The sequence below is a fragment of the Doryrhamphus excisus genome, chromosome 7, assembly GCF_030265055.1.
Source record: "Doryrhamphus excisus isolate RoL2022-K1 chromosome 7, RoL_Dexc_1.0, whole genome shotgun sequence".
NCBI lineage: Eukaryota > Metazoa > Chordata > Actinopteri > Syngnathiformes > Syngnathidae > Doryrhamphus > Doryrhamphus excisus.
Window position 1 is genome coordinate 2,802,286 of NC_080472.1, and position 19,893 is coordinate 2,822,178.

Consider the following 19,893-nt stretch of genomic DNA (forward strand, 5'->3'; position numbering starts at 1 on the left):
GTTAAAAAATAATTTTTAAATTTTTTTTCACTGTGAAAATAGACATTTTTCCCCCACAGAAAACACATCACATTCAAGCTGGTAATAATAAATAAAATGGTCAGCATATATGTGCCACCATTTAAAAAAAAAAAAAAAAAAAAAAAAATCACAATTTGTACATGTTTATGTCCTTAGCGTCACTGACAATTTTTTTTTTTTTTTTTAGTCAAGCGTTGAGATTTTGCACATTGTTCGGCGGTCCTTGAACGCGCCATAGTTGCTTAAAGTGAAACGGCTACGCATATTTAGGGCTTAAATCGGGTGGCTTCTGGAGATGAATCTAGTCAAATAATTACAACAGTCACTTTTATTGCAAATGTTGATCCAAAATCTAAGAACGTTTCAAAAAAAAAAAAAAACGTCTATTGATATTTCTATGATGTCTCAGTAGCCACGTTTACATGGAGCCAAATATTCCAATTCCATTCGGTTTATACACCTCATTCCCAATCCGAATGAATATATAATGGCATTCCCAGGGGTGGAATATTCCTTTCCCCGATCCGATTGAGGTATCTTGTACTCACTCAATCGGAAAGTTTGTCAGACTGCGTTCTTCTTCCTGGTGTTTTTCTTCTTCTGTTGTTTATTGGCGGTTGGCAAGCAGCTTTGGTGTGCATTAGCGCCATCTGTGGAACAGAATCTAAACCAGGGGTGGGCAAACTTTTTGACTCGCGGGCCGCATTGATATAACAAAATTTCGGGGGGGGGGGGACTATATATTTTACACGTAACAGTCCACCCGGTATTATTGTGTCTGTAAAATTGTCATGCAATCTGCTATTATTATTTATTATTTTATATTTATATTTAAATATTTTAAAAATAATAAAATATTATAATAATTAAAATAAAATTAAAATAATAATTATTATATTATTATTATGTAAAATATGCAAATATAACAATATTATTATATATAATTAATATAATAATTAGCATTAATATAATAAATATAATAATCATAATAGTTATAATAATAATAATATAATAATTATTATTTTAATTTTTATTATTATTATGTGCTTGTGTCCCTTTTTTCAGGAGCACTTTGTAAACAACAGACCATGTCAAACAACGAAATTGATACAACCATCAAAAGGTTGGCTCAGGCCATGATGCCAGGTTGTATGTTGACTTTAAATTAAATACTTTGGAAAGATTGGGCGGGCCGTATTCAAACACTTGGCGGGCCGGATGTGGCCCCCGGGCCGTAGTTTGCCCACCCCTGATCTAAACCCTTCTATACGCCATTCACAAGTCCACTTTTATTCAAAAAGAACATACATATCTATATAAAACATGTCCCGAGCTTAATTATAAAATATTAGCAAGATTTAAGAACTTTATCTTTTCCTGTTCCCGGGTGCGTTCTTTGAGCGAATGCGGAGATATGACGTAACACGCAGCTCCAGACGTTCTTCCATTTTTTAAAAATGGAGGCCAGCAATCGGCACTGGACTGCTAAGGAAATTTTATTTTTTATCCAAACTAAATTTCAAGACTGGACGAAGGAAAAACTGGCAATACGGAGTTATTCCAACTAGGGAAAGAAAAACTGGAGGAAGTCGGTATCACGTGATGTTGGTGTTTACATTTTACTGGGCATGCCCCGTTGACTATTATGCTTGATTATAGCGGCGCATGTAGACACGTGATTGGAATATTCCTTTCCATGTATACCATTTATTTATTTCCATTTATTAAACTCCTCATGTAAACGTGGCTAGTGTCTTTTGCAACCCGTTGTGAAATAAAAGTGATTTTAAATCCTCGTCGAGGTCACTGGCACTTGATATTTAAAGGATGTGTGGCCTCACAGGATTTGAAATGAAGCATTCTCGGCGTCCTTATTTTAAAGGCATAGAAACGACGTGTGAAAAAAGGAGGCGTAAAGCTAAAGCCAGGAACATTCAGTTTGACTCCACAAGTAAAAAAACAAAAAAAACAAAACAATTGCGTAAATACAGTAATTGTGAGCATTATTCTTAAATCGCTACGCAGCAGTTTGTACAGGCATTTCAGTGCTAATTGTACATTTAGGGTATATAATGTTACTCGATGTGTGTATATATTGAGGTAACGTCATAGCAACAGGAGAGGTTGTGTGTAAAAGCCTTACAGTCATGCATCGGACGACAGTAGCTTGACGTGCGCTAGCGTTGTTGTCCCTTTTTTGTGTGTATCGTTCAAGTTTTTAAAAAAAAAAAAAAATTGTACTCACATTTAAGTGCTATTCGTGCGCAAAAACGTCACGGGCGCCACGGCAGTTTCAAGGTCGGCGTCAAAAGGTCACGGCAGCAGGCGTTGCAGTGTCGCGTCGTCCAGTTTATTGACGGCGACGATGTGATCCAGGTGTTGAAGGTACTGGTCTTGGTCTCGCATGAAATGCGGGATTCGGGCGCTGGTGATGGCCGCTAGGTGACGCAGCCGCTCCACGTCTTCGTAGGACACCTGTGGGAGTGACGGTTGTCAGTCAGTTTTTTGTCACAAAATAACACTCTAGTCGTGTGTTGGTAGTGAGTACCTGAAGTAGTATAAGTATAAGTATAAGTACATGAAGCATATTGGATTGTGTCGCAACAATGAAGAACGACTGGGAGGATTCTGGATTCAGTCACTTTTATTCCCAATGGTGATCTGAAATCGGAGGATGTTTATCCAGTATTAAGGAATCCAGTCACCCCTATTTGATACCGAGACGATCCACGTAGAGAACACCATTTCCAGTATGTTGGATGGGTCTTGGTCTACCGAGACCAGGTTTTAAGAGGTTAAGGAAGGTTTTATGCTAGTAGCGGTTTGACTGACCGCACCTCGCCCGGGAAAGGACTGGGATATTGAGTCCGAATGGGTCGATATTGGTCGGTGGTCGGTCGCAGCGATGGTGGACACCCGAGATCAGGGTCAAGCTGAAAAAACCAAGGCCGCCCTTGACAGAATTCCCAGGCCCAAGCCAAGGCATCGTGGGAGTCCTGGGAATGAGGTCCTGACCCAGGTTCAAGAATATCTGGATCTCCTGAGGTGGATAGGCGTATTGCCGTACAGGACTGAGGCGGAAGGCAAAGCTCTCAAATTACCGGTCTATGTTCCCACCCTCACCCACGGTCCTGGGTCGTGACCAAAAGAACGCTATCATGGATATAAGCGCCCGAAACTAGTTTCCTCCGGAGCTGGACTCGCCCTAAGTGATAGTCGAGTCGCTCCTCCTTCTTATCAAGAGGAGCCAGTCGTGTGTGGCTCGGCCTTGGTGTCCCCTCCCGATGGAGCTCGAGGAGGTGGCTGGGGACTGGGAAGTCAGGGTCAAGCTGAAAAAGCCAAGGCCGCCCTTTTTCGCCGTGTTTTCATGCACAGAATTCCCAGGCCCAAGCCAAGGCATCGTGGGAGTCCTGGGAATGAGGTCCTGACCCAGGTCGAGGAGTTCAAGAATATGTGTATCTCCTGAGGTGGATAGGCGTATTGCCGTACAGGACTGAGGCGGAAGGCAAAGCTCTCAAATTACCGGTCTATGTTCCCACCCTCACCCACGGTCCTGGGTCTGACCAAAGGAACGCTATCATGGATATAAGCGCCCGAAACGAGTTTCCTCCGGAGCTGGACTCGCCCTAAGTGATAGTCGAGCCGCTCCTCCTTCCTATCAAGTGGAGCCAGTCGTGTGTGGCTCGGCCTTGGTGTCCCCTCCCGATGGAGCTCGAGGAGGTTGCTGGGGACCTGGAAGTCTGGGCTTCCCTACTGAGACTACTTCCCCACGACCCGGACCTGGACGCGGATAAGCGGAGGACAATGGAACTTATTTGTATTTCCAAAACGGGAACATTTGCGAGAGTTCGTCAACTTCGAGCACAACAGAACCTACTAACCTATTGTTGCAGGGATGCTTATCGAAGTTCCGACACTGACCTTTCCCAAGGAAGTCAACATCTTGAAGTCAATGTTCTTTCGATGGCGTAGTATCTTGAGGATCCCGTCCAAGTAAACCTGGTCTTTACTGAAGCAGCCTGTGAAAAGTTAAAAAACAAAGAACCAATCAAACGTAAGAATCAAAAGATGATGGTGGTCAGTGGGCCACTTTGGAATGTCCTGGATCCTGGAAAAGACATATATATATATATAAAATGGGAAGAAAGAATGAGAAGTAAGGTGAAATGTCCTGGAATCTGTGAAGTTATGATCGATCTTCCCAATGACACTCATTGCTTCCTGTTGACTCGGTTGCTAGATTTAGCAACTTTTCATAGCGACTTTAGCGCCTACGGACAAAACTATTGATCCGTATGACATTGCAAGCAGGATCACATTAGGGGTGTAAGAAAATATCCTTTCGGCGATATATATCGCGATACTTTGTTCCACGATACTGTATCGATATCAATAATTTTAGACATTTATCATAGACTGCATATGGTATTTTTTCACCTCCGATCGTTAGGTGGCAGCACTTACGTAGTCAATTAGCGCAAGGACGTTGAACGAGATAAAGTATTCGGGGAAACACGACAAATCTGCGAGTCCACTTATCGAGACACCATGAGGAGCTAGCTAGCAAGCTAGCAAGCAATGCCAAGGTCCTTTTGTATACTACAAAAGTAGTACTGTGATATTGCAGGTATTTTGTTTTTCAAATTGATATCGCTATTTTGTTAAGTAGTGGTTATTTCAAGCATCCTAAAAGGACTTTTTTACTGATGTTAGGTACTTTGTTGCACAAAAATACATTTTTTCACAGCTAATAGAATGGGAACATTTGAGCAGGATCTTGACACATAATTTAATTTATTTGTTTTTTATGTTTTTTTTTTGTAAATTTAAAGCTGGATGTTAAAGCTTTATTTATCCAAATGCTACATTTTACGTTTTTAGATAGATAGATAGACTTTCTTTATTGTTATTGCACAACAACACAGCAGTGAAATTGCCAAAGAAATGTCATTCACGGTCATTTTTTCAAGTAAATTGAGGGATCAAAAGCAGTATCGGCCACAAATATCGGCAAAATCAGCCATCGGCTGAGGGCGATGGGGGAAAAAAAATCGGTATCGGCATCGGCCCCCCCAAAAAAATCGGTGGATAATAAATAAATAAATAATAATGTGAAGAATAAATAGATGACATCAAATATGAACAGTACAGCGTAAACAGTAATTTGTACAAATAATTTAAATAATTTAGAATAAATTATAATTATTATTATTTATAATAATTAATAATAATTATTATTACAGAGGAAAGTTTGTGATACAGTGTAATATAATACTAAATAATAAATTTATAATAATAAATATAATATGTTCTAATGGAATAAAAATGTGTTTAGTAAGTGAATATCGCTGGTGAAATTCAGTTTTTCCAGGAAATAATCTTTAACTACAAGAAAAACAAAAAACAAATCGCCTTGTTAACAGTATTGTGATATACAGTAAACCTCGGATATATCGGATTCAATTGTTCCCACTGGTTTTGTCCGATATAAGCGAAATCCGTTATATGCGTATACCGGAAAATGTCCGTTTTACGCATATATGGGATTTATATCCGGTATATGCGTAAATGGGATTTTATCCGTTATAAAAAGGCACTTCCTTGACTATGTTTCCAATGTACCTGGACGCGCAGGCAACGCTGCAAACGCTGCAAATGACGTCGTATAGCGGCCATGTCACGATTCGGCGAATCGGAGCGCCACGATGCGGCCATCCGATATATGCCAGGGAAATTTCATGGAAATGCATTGGAACGGGACTGGAGATTTTGTCCGAAATAGGCGAAATCCGTTATAAAAAAATCCGATATATGCAATGAATTTTTATTGGAAATGCATTACAGAAAAATCGGTTCTTTTTTATCTGTCCGTTGTGAGCGAATTTCCGATATATCTGAGTCCGATATATCCGAGGTTTACTGTATCGTATCGTGATACGTACTAGATTCTTTTTCAATACATACCCCTAGATCACATGACACGCTACGTCGGCGAACACTTAAGCACTTAATGTTGTTCTTCCTTCTACATTCTATTTGTCACTTTACCGGGCTGGGAAGTGTCCGTCTGTCCCCTCTTGGCGCGCAGGCAGTACTCCCAGCGGACGTCTGGATCCCGAACAAAGCGAGCAATGTGACCGAAGAGCTGGCTGAAGCTCATGCTGCCGGCATGGAAAACGGTATAGTAAAGAAGAGCCGCGCGCCAAAGGTATGGCTGTTTCCGTAGCAACACGCTGTGCAGGCTGGCCAGCCCTTCTTCTGTGGGGTTGGCCGGCTTCAGGCCAAACTGTTTCCTGCCGTCTGCGGTGGACCACGGCTGAAGATTGTTGTTGACCCCTCGGAGATAATGCGTGCCTGGCAAAGAAGACATTGGATTTGAACCCGGGTGGGTCTGTCCCAAACACAAAAAACCGAATTGGCGCTCACAACAAACGTTTGCTAAGACTTCGGAGAACGTTTCGTAGCATGCGCTGTAACCGTGATGCGTTCAATATCCGGGGAAACGCCGTATCGTAGTGCGTCAGCTCACCTATTTCGTGTCTCAGCATCCCTTCCAGCCAATGCTGACGGGCGCCGGATAAGTTGATGGTCAGAGTGGGGCGACAGCTCTCCACCACCATCACAGCCTGAGAGAGCAGCTCGTCGGACAAACGCACCACAACCTACACACAAACACACACACAACGTCACCGCCGGCACGTATCGCCGTTCGTCATTTGGCATTTGTCTGCCGCCAAAACACGCATCGTCAATTGTGGTGTCATGTGACATGTTTGCAGATCGGGCCTGTACACGGCATGTTGATCATGGTTTTCTTGGCAACTGTGCTCCCAGCTCCCTTGACATCAACATCTACAGCTCTGGTCCCTATCATAATCATCCTGACCCCACCAGGTGACGTCTCCATTGATTGATTATCTTGTCTTTCTTTGATTTCCCAATTCATGTACATCTACCATCTACAACAGGGGTCTCAAACACGCGGCCCGCGGGCCAAATGTGGCCCGTAGGACACCACTTTGAGGCCCCCGCCTCGATATGAAAGTTTAATGTCAGTGCGACCCGCGCAAGTTTGATACGGATGCTGTATGGTATCATGTACCCAGAAAAAATTATTACGTTTGATTCATGTTCATGTTAAAGGTTAAATAACTGTTAATAGTTATCCTCCCTATCCGTGTGGAAGTGGTAAGTTTTTTTTTAGCTATTTAAGTTTAAAGGAAATAACTTGAAGGCTACCGTTTAGGTGGCTAGCTCTCTAGTTTGCGAGTTAGCATGCGTCTCAAGACCCTGCAGTTGCGCAATATGTTGTAAATAAAAAGAGTATAAATGTGACTATAGTCGTGTTTTGTCATGTCTACAGGGCTCTAATAATGCTTTGTTCATTTTAATATGAAAAAAATCATTTGTCTACCCGCCAACTATATGTGCTTTCTTAAGTTTTTATTATTTGCCGTTTTATTATTATTATTATATTTATTTATTACTGATTGATTGATTTTCTTTATTCTTGATTTGTTTATTTATTTTTCATCTTATTTTGTGCAGAAAAATAAAAAACTAAGATATTTGAGAACAGTGGAATGTTTGATCAGAGCTTTTATTGTAGAAAATTGGAACCAAAGCGAAGTTTTTTAACTTTTTTTGTTTTTAATAAATGCGTTTTTTTTTTTAAATCAAATGTAATAATTTTTTCTGGGTACATGATACCATACAGCATCCATATCAAACTTGCGCGGGCCGCACTAAACATTAAACTTTCATATCAATGCGGGGGCCGCAAACTAGTGTCCTGCGGGCCACATTTGGCCCGCGGGCCGCATGTTTGAGACCCCTGTTTTAAGGGAACGCGCCAAGGGGGGGTTGTGACACAGGTGATCTTTCCACTCACCTCACCCACGCAGCCTTCTTTCTGCAGATACTTGCGCACGGCGGCCCACACCTGACTCTTGGGCAGCACCCCTCCGCCTGTGACCTCCTCAAAGGTCTCATAGGAGCCAAACTTGTTCAGGACGCACTCCATGATTCCAACAGCCTGCAATCGTACATAAACGTCAACTTCAAACAACCGTCTTTTGAGGACTTGACGCCAGGACTTTGGTTAGCTTGTGACGTACCTGCTCGAGAAAGAGTCTGGAGCCGTCCCTGTACTTGTCCAGAACGGATCTGGGCTCAGGCTGGGCGTACTCAAACTGGGGCTCATAGTTGTAGTCAGACTGGAAGAACTTATGCTTCTCTTGTTCCAGGTTCAAAGGTCTGAGGGCAACAAGGAGGCACGGTCTACCGGGGGGAGGAAGCGGGATGCTTCCTGTCCCCTTAGCGATGTGCGGCAGCGACGTGGCGGGTCGCATTTGCCCCTTTTTAGCACGCAACCCCAGGGAATAGTTAACCGAGCATGAGCTCTCGCTGCGACGCATCCAGCCGCCGGTCCCCGGGCCGGGACTGGTCAAGCTCCGAGCAGGGGGCGACGGCGCGGAGGTGCCGCTGCGCCAAGGTGGCCGCACGAGTCGCTTGACTCCACCCATCTGCTCCGGAGATTCACGCAAACGCTGCAATGTCGCATCCAGACTCGGGGGACGGCGGGGAGCTTGTTTGGATGTGGCGCCCGCTTTGGGTTTTTTTAAACAGTCAGCGTCCGTCTGAGCCAGGAACCCGTTTTGGGACACCTTCTCCTTTTTGGGAACCTTACTCTTTCCGGTCTGAGGTTTCGGCTTGGTTTTGGTGGTGCGGCCGGTTTTGGCAGCTTTGGAGTTGTCCGGCTCCAAGCGGCTGGCCTCGGTGTGGTCACCCTCGACATGATCCATGAAGACTTCGACTGAGTCCAACACCATCACCACAGCCTCGAGGTCCGTCCGTCTCACTGTGACTGACACAGGACACAGAACCATTAGCCACGTTTACATGAGGAGTCAATGGGGCATGCCCAGTAAAACGTAAACATCATCACGTGATTCATCGAAGATGGCGGACTAGAGTGTGATTACCACAGTTGTTGCGACAGTTGTAGTCAACACTTGCGTTATATATAAAAAGCGGAATTTCCAGAAAAATATAATGAGGGAAAAAAAATTCCACAATTATTACAAGCAGCTCCACGCCCTCAAATAATATTTTGTATTATTTTGCGCAATAATCCTCATGCTTTTGGACAAACTCACAGGTAAATGCAAGCTATGACCAGTTTCGTTATGTTCAGTCGACAACCGCTTATGTCGACGTCAGTCACCCAGTCCTAGTAGCGTCGACATAAACGGGTTCCCACTGTACAGACAAGGAGCGGTACTCTGCTGTACAACACAATAAAACTCTAAAGTAGTTATCAATCATTTACAGTACAGGTTCAAATATTTGAAAAAATATATATACAATTGTAATTACGATATAAATAGCAAATGATGAGCTCATTTGTTAGACATAATCAGCATCAACAACCCCCCCCTAAAATAAATACATACCATAAAAGGTGTCCCGGGACGACTGTGGCGGTTTGTCTTCCCTTGCGTCCCCGCTTCACTCGCACATAATGGCCGCAGCGCCTCGGCACCAGCAGCGGGGTAGTTTGTAGCGAAGGAGAGCGGGGACAAGAGGCGAATAACGGTCCCGACTCGCCGCGGGCCCGAAGCGGCTGCCTGGACCGGCCAGGAAGCGGCGATGGTGTTGGAAGAAATTACGTCATGCGTCGCTGCGTGATGACGTCAACGGCTTGTATTCGTTCCGGTTCCGTTATTCATTCATTGTTCCGTTGTTTGTTTGTTTGTTTTTTAAATTTAATTCGATACAAGTTTCAGTTAAGGTGAAGCAATTGTAAAAATTGTAACAGTTGTATAATTATTTCAATGATAATCACATATTACACTAATTTGTCAGGAGCAGCACAAAGCTAAGACGTTTTGTTAAGCTAGCTAACATTAGCATCTTTAATCATTTGCATTTTTTAATTTAATTCGATACAAGTTTCAGGTAAAGTGAAGCAATTGCAACAATTGTAACAGCTGTGTAATTATTTCATTGATAATCACATATTACACTAATTTGTCACGTTCAGCACAAAGCTAAGAAGGTGAAGGTTTTGTTAAGCTAGCTAACATTAGCATCTTTAATCGTTTGCATTTTTTAATTTAATTCGATACAAGTTTCAGGTAAGGTGAAGCCATTGTAACAGTTGTGTAATTATTTCAATGATAATCACATATTACACTAATTTGTCACGTTCAGCACAAAGCTAAGAAGGTGAAGGTTTTGTTAAGCTAGCTAACATTAGCATCTTTAATCATTTGCGTTTTTTAATTTCATTCCATACAAGTTTCAGGTAAGGTGAAGCAATTGTAACAATTTTAACAACTGTGTAATTATTTCATTGATAATCACATATTACACTAATTTGTCACGTTCAGCACAAAGCTAAGAAGGTGAAGGTTTTGTTAAGCTAGCTAACATTAGCATCTTTAATCATTTGCATTTTTTTATTTAATTCGATACAAGTTTCAGGTAAAGTGAAGCAATCGTAACAGCTGTGTAATTATTTCATTGATAATCACATATTACACTAATTTGTCACGTTCGGCACAAAGCTAAGAAGGTGAAGGTTTTGTTAAGCTAGCTAACATTAGCATCTTTAATCGTTTGCATTTTTTAATTTAATTCGATACAAGTTTCAGGTAAGGTGAAGCAATTGTAACAATTGTAACAGTTGTGTAATTATTTCAATGATAATCACATGTTACACTAATTTGTCATGTTCAGCACAAAGCTAAGAAGGTGAAGGTTTTGTTAAGCTAGCTAACATTAGCATCTTTAATCATTTGCATTTTTTAAGTTAATTCGATATAAGTTTCAGGTAAAGTGAAGCAATTGTAACAGCTGTGTAATTATTTCATTGATAATCACATATTACACTAATTTGTCAGGAGCAGCACAAAGCTAAGAAGGTGAAGGTTTTGTTAAGCTAGCTAACATTAGCATCTTTAATCATTTGCATTTTTTAATTTAATTCGCTACAAGTTTCAGGTAAAGTGAAGCAATTGTAACAGCTGTGTAATTATTTCATTGATAATCACATATTACACTAATTTGTCACGTTCAGCACAAAGCTAAGAAGGTGAAGGTTTTGTTAAGCTAGCTAACATTATCATCTTTAATCATTTGCATTTTTTTATTTAATTCGATAAAAGTTTCAGGTAAAGTGAAGCAATTGTAACAGCTGTGTAATTATTTCATTGATAATCACATATTACACTAATTTGTCACGTTCGGCACAAAGCTAAGAAGGTGAAGGTTTTGTTAAGCTAGCTAACATTAGCATCTTTAATCATTTGCATTTTTTAATTTAATTCGATACAAGTTTCAGGTAAAGTGAAGCAATTGCAACAGTTGTGTAATTATTTCATTGATAATCACATATTACACTAATTTGTCTGGAGCAGCACAAAGCTAAGAAGGTGAAGGTTTTGTTAAGCTAGCTAACATTAGCATCTTTAATCATTTGCATTTTTTAATTTAATTCGATACAAGTTTCAGGTAAGGTGAAACAATTGTAACAGTTGTGTAATTATTTCAATGATAATCACATATTACACTAATTTGTCAGGAGCAGCACAAAGCTAAGAAGGTGAAGGTTTTGTTAAGCTAGCTAACATTAGCATCTTTAATCATTTGCATTTTTTAAGTTAATTCGATATAAGTTTCAGGTAAAGTGAAGCAATTGTAACAGCTGTGTAATTATTTCAATGATAATCACATATTACACTAATTTGTCACGTTCGGCACAAAGCTAAGAAGGTGAAGGTTTTGTTAAGCTAGCTAACATTAGCATCTTTAATCGTTTGCATTTTTTAATTTAATTCGATACAAGTTTCAGGTAAGGTGAAGCCATTGTAACAGTTGTGTAATTATTTCAATGATAATCACATATTACACTAATTTATCACGTTCAGCACAAAGCTAAGAAGGTGAAGGTTTTGTTAAGCTAGCTAACATTAGCATCTTTAATCATTTGCATTTTTTAATTTAATTCGATACAAGTTTCAGGTAAAGTGAAGCAATTGCAACAATTGTAACAGCTGTGTAATTATTTCAATGATAATCACATATTACACTAATTTGTCACGTTCGGCACAAAGCTAAGAAGGTGAAGGTTTTGTTAAGCTAGCTAACATTAGCATCTTTAATCATTTGCATTTTTTAATTTAATTCGATACAAGTTTCAGGTAAGGTGAAGCAATTGTAACAGCTGTGTAATTATTTCATTGATAATCACATATTACACTAATTTGTCACGTTCAGCACAAAGCTAAGAAGGTGAAGGTTTTGTTAAGCTAGCTAACATTAGCATCTTTAATCATTTGCATTTTTTTTTATTTAATTCGATCAAAAGTTTCAGGTAAAGTGAAGCAATTGTAACAATTTTAACAACTGTGTAATTATTTCATTGATAATGACACATTACACTAATTTATCACGTTCAGCACAAAGCTAAGAAGGTGAAGGTTTTGTTAAGCTAGCTAACATTAGCATCTTTAATCATTTGCATTTTTTTAAATTTAATTCGATAAAAGTTTCAGGTAAGGTGAAGCAATTGTAACAATTGTAACAGTTGTGTAATTATTTCAATGATAATCACATATTACACTACTTTGTCAGGAGCAGCACAAAGCTAAGAAGGTGAAGGTTTTGTTAAGCTAGCTAACATTAGCATCTTTAATCATTTGCATATTTTAATTTAATTCGATACAAGTTTCAGTTAAGGTGAAGCCATTGTAACAGTTGTGTAATTATTTCAATTATAAATACATATTACACTAATTTGTCACGTCCAGCACAAAGCTAAGCTAAGAAGGTGAAGGTTTTGTTAAGCTGGCTAACATTAGCATCTTTAATCATTAGCATCAGGAAGACTTCATGCTTCCATCTGCTGTAAACATTTTTGGAGGTTGATTGGAGCCTCGAAATTGTATGAATGATGATTCCAACAGTGATGAATGATGAATGACCTGCATTGGCGACGAGTCCAGTGTGAACGTCGCCTCTCGCCCAAAGTTAGCTGGGATAGGCTCCCAGGATAAGAGTTACTGAGTTCAGGAGAAAATAATGAGATCCAGTAACGCCACAGGATCAACCTGCTGTGTACTCGTTATAAATTAAATCCATTTCACGCTGCATGTCTGGATTACCGGCTGCGCCTGCAGAGTACAAAGAAAGCTAACAAGGTGCATGAAATGGGAAGATAATTCAGATGGCATTTCTTTTACGAGCACATTGTTTTGTACTTTTTGTATTCTTTCAGTGAAATGCTGCAAAATTTCACAAGGCCTGATTCCATTCTGCTTTATTCATTTTCCAGTTTTACTTCAAATGGCAGTGCTGGGAGAGGACAGTGTTGGGAGTAGCAGCAACAAAAATAATGCTATTACTAATGACACTGTTTTCCATTAACGAGTCATGTCATTAATTGCTTTAAAATTTTGATATCACAATCAACGATCTGGATGTCGCTTTTTTAAAGTGTTACAATTTTATAAATTTTTTTAATTAAAAAATATTTTATTTTATTTTAATATAATTTTCATATAATTTAAAATTATTTGTCATTTATTTTAGAATTTTCTTTGAATATATTTTGACAAATTAGGAGGAAAGTTTTACAATTGTATACATTTTTTGGTAAGTGAAATGTAAAATAATCATAAATATATATAAAAATCATACTTAAAAAAATTATATATTTTATCAATTGGTCTTTTAGAATTTTTTTTAATATTTTCAGTGTTGTCGCTTGCTGTTTTCATGTTCTGCGTTTTTGGTCTTATTTTCCCCATTTTTGTTTATATTATCTCTACATTGTGCCGCAGGCCAGTAAAAACAAGCCAGTGACTGCAAAATGGCCGCCTGGCCTGCACTTTGAACACCCTTGGCTTAAACAACGACCTCATGAGTGCGTTCACCATAAAGGTAAGATCTTGAAAAATGTGTTGATAGAGGAAATATTCAAAAAATAACATAACTTTGTTGCACACAAACATTTTTAAAGGGGGCTTATTATGCTCATTTTTTGGCCCTTTGTATTAAGTCGTGGGCTCCTATAGAGCGGCTACACACAATAACCAGCATAAAATTCTTCCAGAATCTGCACCTACTCCAGCTGTAGTTCCTTGGATTAGACTACAAAGACTACAAAATCATACATAATGTATCTTAATGAATGAAATTGAGGCATATTTTCTCACCCTATATCTTGTCCAAAGATACTACTTTATACTGTATGTACTTAGCATAAATTTATTATTATTAATTATTGGTCTGATATCAGTATTTTTTTCCCGATCATGGAAACCGATATTGAAAAAATGCTGTATACAACATATATGTTTTCATTCCACCATGTTACTTACTGTATATAGGTATCAGAAATTGAGCGTTGGACAATATCAGAATATTGGTTTTCAGCAAAAAAAGCCAATAATAAACATTTTGGAATGGCCCAGACACAAATCCCATGAGATTTTTTGCGTTGCCATTTTTTTATATCCACCTGAAAGGGCTAAAATGAACACACCTAACTTATTTACGTCATGGATGGAAGCCAAACAAAAGCGCGTCATGTGATTGTCCTCTTTAGGTTTACCAAACATTCCAGACGGGCGATCGGAGCAGGTCTCATCGTTGATGACTCGGCAGCGGGCGACAGCAGTGACCAGGTAACATTCCTTCCACATTCCATCCTGTCTAGCTACATGCAGCTTGATGGGCCTGGACGTACATGAGCGTCTAAGGGTGCCACAGGAAGTCAATCTATGGAAGCAGCGTTCAACATTTTGCATCCACGGCCCCGCAAATGATGTATATTTTTATTTTCGCATTTGAAAAATTGGCTGTATTTCCACAGAAAACACATCTCATTAGTTGCCGTTTGACACCCCTGCACAAGTGTCAACTAAGTTTCATTGCATACTGTGTGCCATAGCAATAAATATCGATATAAAGATACAATCCAAAGACATTCCAAACGTTATTTTTTTTTCTGATGTGGTGCGACGTCATCTTTTGTGGTGACTAGCTAGCTAGCTAGCTAGCTAGCTAGCCTGCTACTACAGTATTTACATGACAAAATAACTATTAAAGTAAAACACCCGAGTCATTTTCAGTTCTTTATTTACATGAATTAGGCTGATTTTGTGTCACGTATGACAAAAAACATTCTATGGTAAAATGTATGCTCAGCAAAAGCACCCCCCCCCCGCCATGTTGCCAGAATGGTAGAATCTTGATCACATGACATTTTCATATGATTCAACTGTGAAGTTGACTCCTACGAATCAAATCGTCGAATAATTGATTATTCTCCAGTATTCTACAGTAATTGATATTATCGATATTTGACCGTGGGCACCCCCCCCCCATATAGTCAGAATGGTACATTCTTGATCACATGATATTTTCGTCAGATTCAACTGCAAAGTTGAATCAGACTCCTCTGAATCAAATCGGTGAAGTCACTTTTTCCCCAAACACCCATGATTGATACCAATCAATCATATCAATATTTTGGCTTGGGAACCCCCCGTGTGGTCAGAATGGTACATTCTTGATCACATGACATTTTCATACGATTTGAGGTTGATAGTTGAATCAGACTCCTCCTGAATCAAATCGTTGAATAATTGATTATTCTACAGTACCCCTAATTGACACTATCGATATTTTCCCGAGGGCACCCCTTGTGTAGCTAGAATGGTACATTCTTGATCACATGACATTTTCATACGATTTGAGGTTGATAGTTGAATCAGACTCCTCCTGAATCAAATCGTTGAATAATTGATTATTCTACAGTACTCCTAATTGATACTATCGATATTTGCCCGTGGGCACCCCCCGTGTAGTTAGAATGGTACATTCTTGATCACATGACATTTTTATGCGATTCAACGGCGAGGTTGCTAGTGGAATCAGACTCCTCCGAATCATATCGTTGAATAATTGATTATTCTACAGTACCCCCTAATTGATACTATCGATATTTGCCCATGGGCACCCCCCGTGTAGCTAGAATGGTACATTCTTGATCACATTTTTATGCGAATCAGTGGAATCAGACTCCTCCTGAATCAAATCGTTGAATAATTGATTATTCCACAGCAGCCCTAATCGATATTATCGATATTTGCCCACGGGCACCCACCATGTAGTCAGAATGGTACATTCTTGATCACATGATGCGATTCAACGGTGAAGTTGAAAGTTGAATCAGACTCCTCCGAATTGAATCGGTGAAGCCAATTATTCCAAAACACCCCGAATCGATACTGTCGATATTTGGCTCGGGCACCCCCCCCCCAGAATGGTACAATCTTGATCACATGACATTCTCATATGACTCAACAGTTGAATCAAACTCGAATAGTTGATTATTCCAAAACACCCCTGAATGATACTATTTATACATTTTTGTCTTTTACAATACTATCGATATTTCCATTGATATCCCCTCCCCCAAATTAAAAATATAGATTTTAAAATAACATAAATTAATAAATGTTAAAAGGAGTCAGTCATTATCAACATGGCTGGCATGTTCACAGAGAAACCGGTGACAGGTACGATTACAGACGGGGACTTGACTGAATTACTCCAGCTTTACCCCCACCCCCCCCCCCCCCCCCCACCCAACCCCCCCTTTCACTTTTTCTTCTAACAAAGTCAAATTAAGTTGGATTGAAGTGTTTTTGGGCCACATGACCCCTGTGGGATAATCCCTTGAAAGTGACCAAACATTCTTTGCCACACCAAGTGAAAGCAATCTTATTCGCCTGCACCAGTGACTCCGCAGACACAACACACACACACACACATATACACACACACACATACACACTCTTTAGCCGCCTCCCTTTCAACACATTCAACTAAACCGGTCCTGTAGTTTGACAGCAGTTTTTTTTTTTTTCTTCCGCCAGTGTGTTGGACAGCATGTCTGTATCTGAGGTCCAATCCGAGCATGTTTCTCACGCAAAGACGGCAGCAGGGTGTATAAAAGCCACAAGGTGCCACCCGTCCGTGCAGACACGTTCCGGCGACATGGGTGAGTCCGCTTTTATGTTGATTTTCGAGGAAGATTTATGACTTGAAGTCGTTGCAGTGAAGACCACACCACATTTCTCTTGCATTCATTGTGTCATATTTCCGATATATTATATCTATTACTCTTCATAATTGGGACTTATTTTACTACCAAAAGAATGATATATCTTTTTTTACATGAAGTCATTGAAGTACTTCAGATTCACTTTACTCCTCCCGCACCTTAGGAGCTGTGCTAGTCAGTAGAATGGGAGTACTGGCTTGTGTAGAATGTGTGGCATGTGTGGATGTGTTTGTACGGTAAACTTCACCCCCCCTTGATGCCTTAAGACAGGGGTGGGCAAACTTTTTGACTCGCGGGCCGCATTGATATAACAAAATTTCCGGGGGGGGTATTATTGTATCTGTAAAATTGTCATGCAATCTGCTATTATTATTTATTATTTTATATTTAAATATTTTAAAAATACTAAAATATTATAATAATTAAAATAAAATTAAAATAATAATTATTATATTATTATTATGTAAAATATGCAAATATAACAATATTATTATATATAATTAATATAATAATTAGCATTAATATAATAAATATAATAATCATAATAGTTATAATAATAATAATATTATAATTATTATTAAATTTTTTATTATTATTATGTGCTTGTGTCTCTTTTTTCAGGAGCACTTTGTAAACAACAGACCATGTCAAACAACGAAATTGATACTACCATCAAAAGGTTGGCTCAGGCCATGATGCCAGGTTGTATGTTGAGTTTAAATGAAATACTTTGGAAAGATTGGGCGGGCCGTATTCAAACACTTGGCGGGCCGGATGTGGCCCCCGGGCCGTAGTTTGCCCACCCCTGCCTTAAGAGTCGCACTGAACAAATAGTTGAGTTGGCCGTTTTACTCGGTGGCTAGCATCGCTCCACTTAACTGTCATTCGGTGGGGGGAAAAAAAGTTTGAGGTTTGACATCACTGTTACATAAAAAGTTATTTCAGCGTGTGGAAGATAACGAGTGGACTTTGATTGCTGCGCAGGATAAAGAGAAGAACCCGTTGGTGTAGCGTGTATCTATACGCTTGTATCCTATACAGTCCCTCATCATAGTTACACACAACAGTTACACCGTTTTTTATCACTTGATCGTTCAGCTGCAGATCATGTGTTGCATCCACAAAGGAACGTCTGATGTGGGTATGCCTGAGAGAGAGAAAGAGAGAAAGAGAAAGAAAAAAGTGTTTGTCCTACACTCTCCAACATCACAATAGCATTAAATTACCCTTGCCTAAAGGCAGACATTTTAAGAATTAAACATTTTTCAGTTGTTTGCAGGAGTATATAACTGTAATTGGCCACTTGAATTTTTTTTTTTTTCCCTTTATTTGGGCAAATATGTGAAACATTACAGTGCTTTTCTTACATCAATGAAAATATAACTTTCCATTATTTACATTTGTATTCAACTATCTGATCCCAAGCCCAAAAAGGAGTAGGCTGAAGCAAAAGCTTATAAATGCCTACCCCTTTTTGCAGGATATAATCATGTTCATGCCACTGTCTTGTTTCCCCTGTTATTATTATCATCATTGTAATATTATTATTATTATTATTATCATTATTGTTATAATCTTTATCATTATTACCATCATTATAATCATCATTAATATTACCATTATAGTTAAAAATTTTGTGATTTTTTTATTTTTTATTTTTAATTATTTAATTTTACAGACTTCATTGCTTCTTGTAGAGCAGAGGTAGGGAACCTATGGCTCGGGAGCCAGGTAGGGCTCTTTTGATGACTGTATCTGGCTCTCAAGCATTTCTTACCACAATAAAAATGTATTTTGCTAACATTTTAAAGTAAACATCACAGAAATAACTGTTAAAAATAATATTCAAAATCAACAACTTTCTTGTGCATGTTAATCCGTCCATTTATATTCTGCTGCAATACGGCCGACCATATCTATCTTTCCTGATGATATTTTCCAGGTCAAACACCAAAACTCGATTATTACTGGGTAATGCGGTAGTCTACCTCGGTCATTGAGATGTCAAAAAAACATGTAAATGTAAACTTTCCTCCTTTAGTCAAATAGTCACCTAGCTAAAGCTGCAGAACCAAGCCTTCTGGTGAAGATGGCCAAAAGAATGAAATATACTGAATACGGTGCAAAACTATGCAGCAGCAGAAGTTGTATTAATGGCAGCAAGTATTAGATTTATTATTAGACACTACGCTGCTCACGAAAGTGTGCTGGCCACACCCCATTGGCGTGGGGTAGTGTGCCTGGTCTACATAATTAGAGCCCATTATATCTAAAACTGTTGGTCTTACATAAAAATGCACACATTTTATTGCATTCAATGTTTAAAAAAATGTATATGGCTCTCACAGATACACATTTTAAAATATCTGGCCTTCATGGCTCTCTTAGCCAAAAAGGTTCCCGACCCCTGTTGTAGAGTGTAGAGATTTCATCTGTTATTTACTGAAATCTGCAGTCTTTGTGTCAATTTGTTAGCCCACTTTTGTGTGGGCTAATAAATTGGAATTAATTATTGATTGGACTTTTGAGGGTGATTTTTTTTGCAAAATATGCAATTTGCCTCACAGAAATGAGGTACAATACGATTTGGAGTTTGTATGCTTCAGTGGTTTCCTGCCTCAGTTCAAACATGTTGTGTGGAGATGCTAATTCCCCATAGAGGACAAAATGCAGCGTGGTGGTTGTTTGCTGCTTGCGGCTGTTTTTTTTTTTTTTTTAATTGACTCGCAGCA

At 39.1% G+C, this 19,893-nt stretch overlaps 2 protein-coding genes across 9 annotated transcripts in view; one reads left to right on the forward strand and one right to left on the reverse strand.

Moving 5' to 3' along the window:
• nqo1 (NAD(P)H dehydrogenase, quinone 1) overlaps window positions 1-19,893 on the forward strand; it is a 28,137-nt gene that overhangs the window by 3,389 nt on the left and 4,855 nt on the right. Inside the window, exons 1-4 of one of the 7 annotated variants that reach the window (XM_058077290.1) lie at window positions 1,110-6,200; window positions 13,869-13,968; window positions 14,636-14,714; window positions 16,974-17,098. In XM_058077290.1, coding sequence (XP_057933273.1) covers window positions 6,180-6,200; window positions 13,869-13,968; window positions 14,636-14,714; window positions 16,974-17,098 — 325 coding nt within the window. In that variant the 5' untranslated portion in view covers window positions 1,110-6,179. The other 6 variants (XM_058077292.1, XM_058077296.1, XM_058077293.1 and 3 more) reach the window with 6 other exon arrangements.
• kiaa0895l lies at window positions 929-9,705 on the reverse strand. 2 transcript variants are annotated; one of them, XM_058077289.1, is made up of 7 exons: window positions 9,477-9,705; window positions 8,139-8,887; window positions 7,913-8,056; window positions 6,551-6,683; window positions 6,070-6,375; window positions 3,943-4,040; window positions 929-2,496 (listed from the first exon to the last, which is right to left on the reverse strand). In XM_058077289.1, exons 2-7 carry the CDS (start codon window positions 8,850-8,852, stop codon window positions 2,335-2,337), a joined length of 1,557 nt encoding a protein of 518 aa, XP_057933272.1. In that variant the 5' UTR covers window positions 8,853-8,887; window positions 9,477-9,705; the 3' UTR covers window positions 929-2,334. The 2 variants fall into 2 exon arrangements, with proteins under 2 accessions (XP_057933272.1, XP_057933271.1); XM_058077288.1 differs by lacking the exon at window positions 9,477-9,705 and having other exon boundaries at window positions 8,139-8,958.

What these genes read in the sequence shown, in the direction of transcription:
- kiaa0895l (XM_058077288.1), bottom strand. Translation starts at nt 8,909, where the DNA reads ATGGTTCTGTGTCCTGTGTCAGTCACAGTGAGACGGACGGACCTCGAG. An exon ending in AAGAAGGCTGCGTGGGTGAG is followed by an intron (nt 6,684 to 7,912) that starts GTGAGTGGAAAG and finishes GTTTGTGTGTAG; the next exon opens with GTTGTGGTGCGTTTGTCCGA. An exon ending in GACGGACACTTCCCAGCCCG is followed by an intron (nt 4,041 to 6,069) that starts GTAAAGTGACAA and finishes AACTTTTCACAG; the next exon opens with GCTGCTTCAGTAAAGACCAG.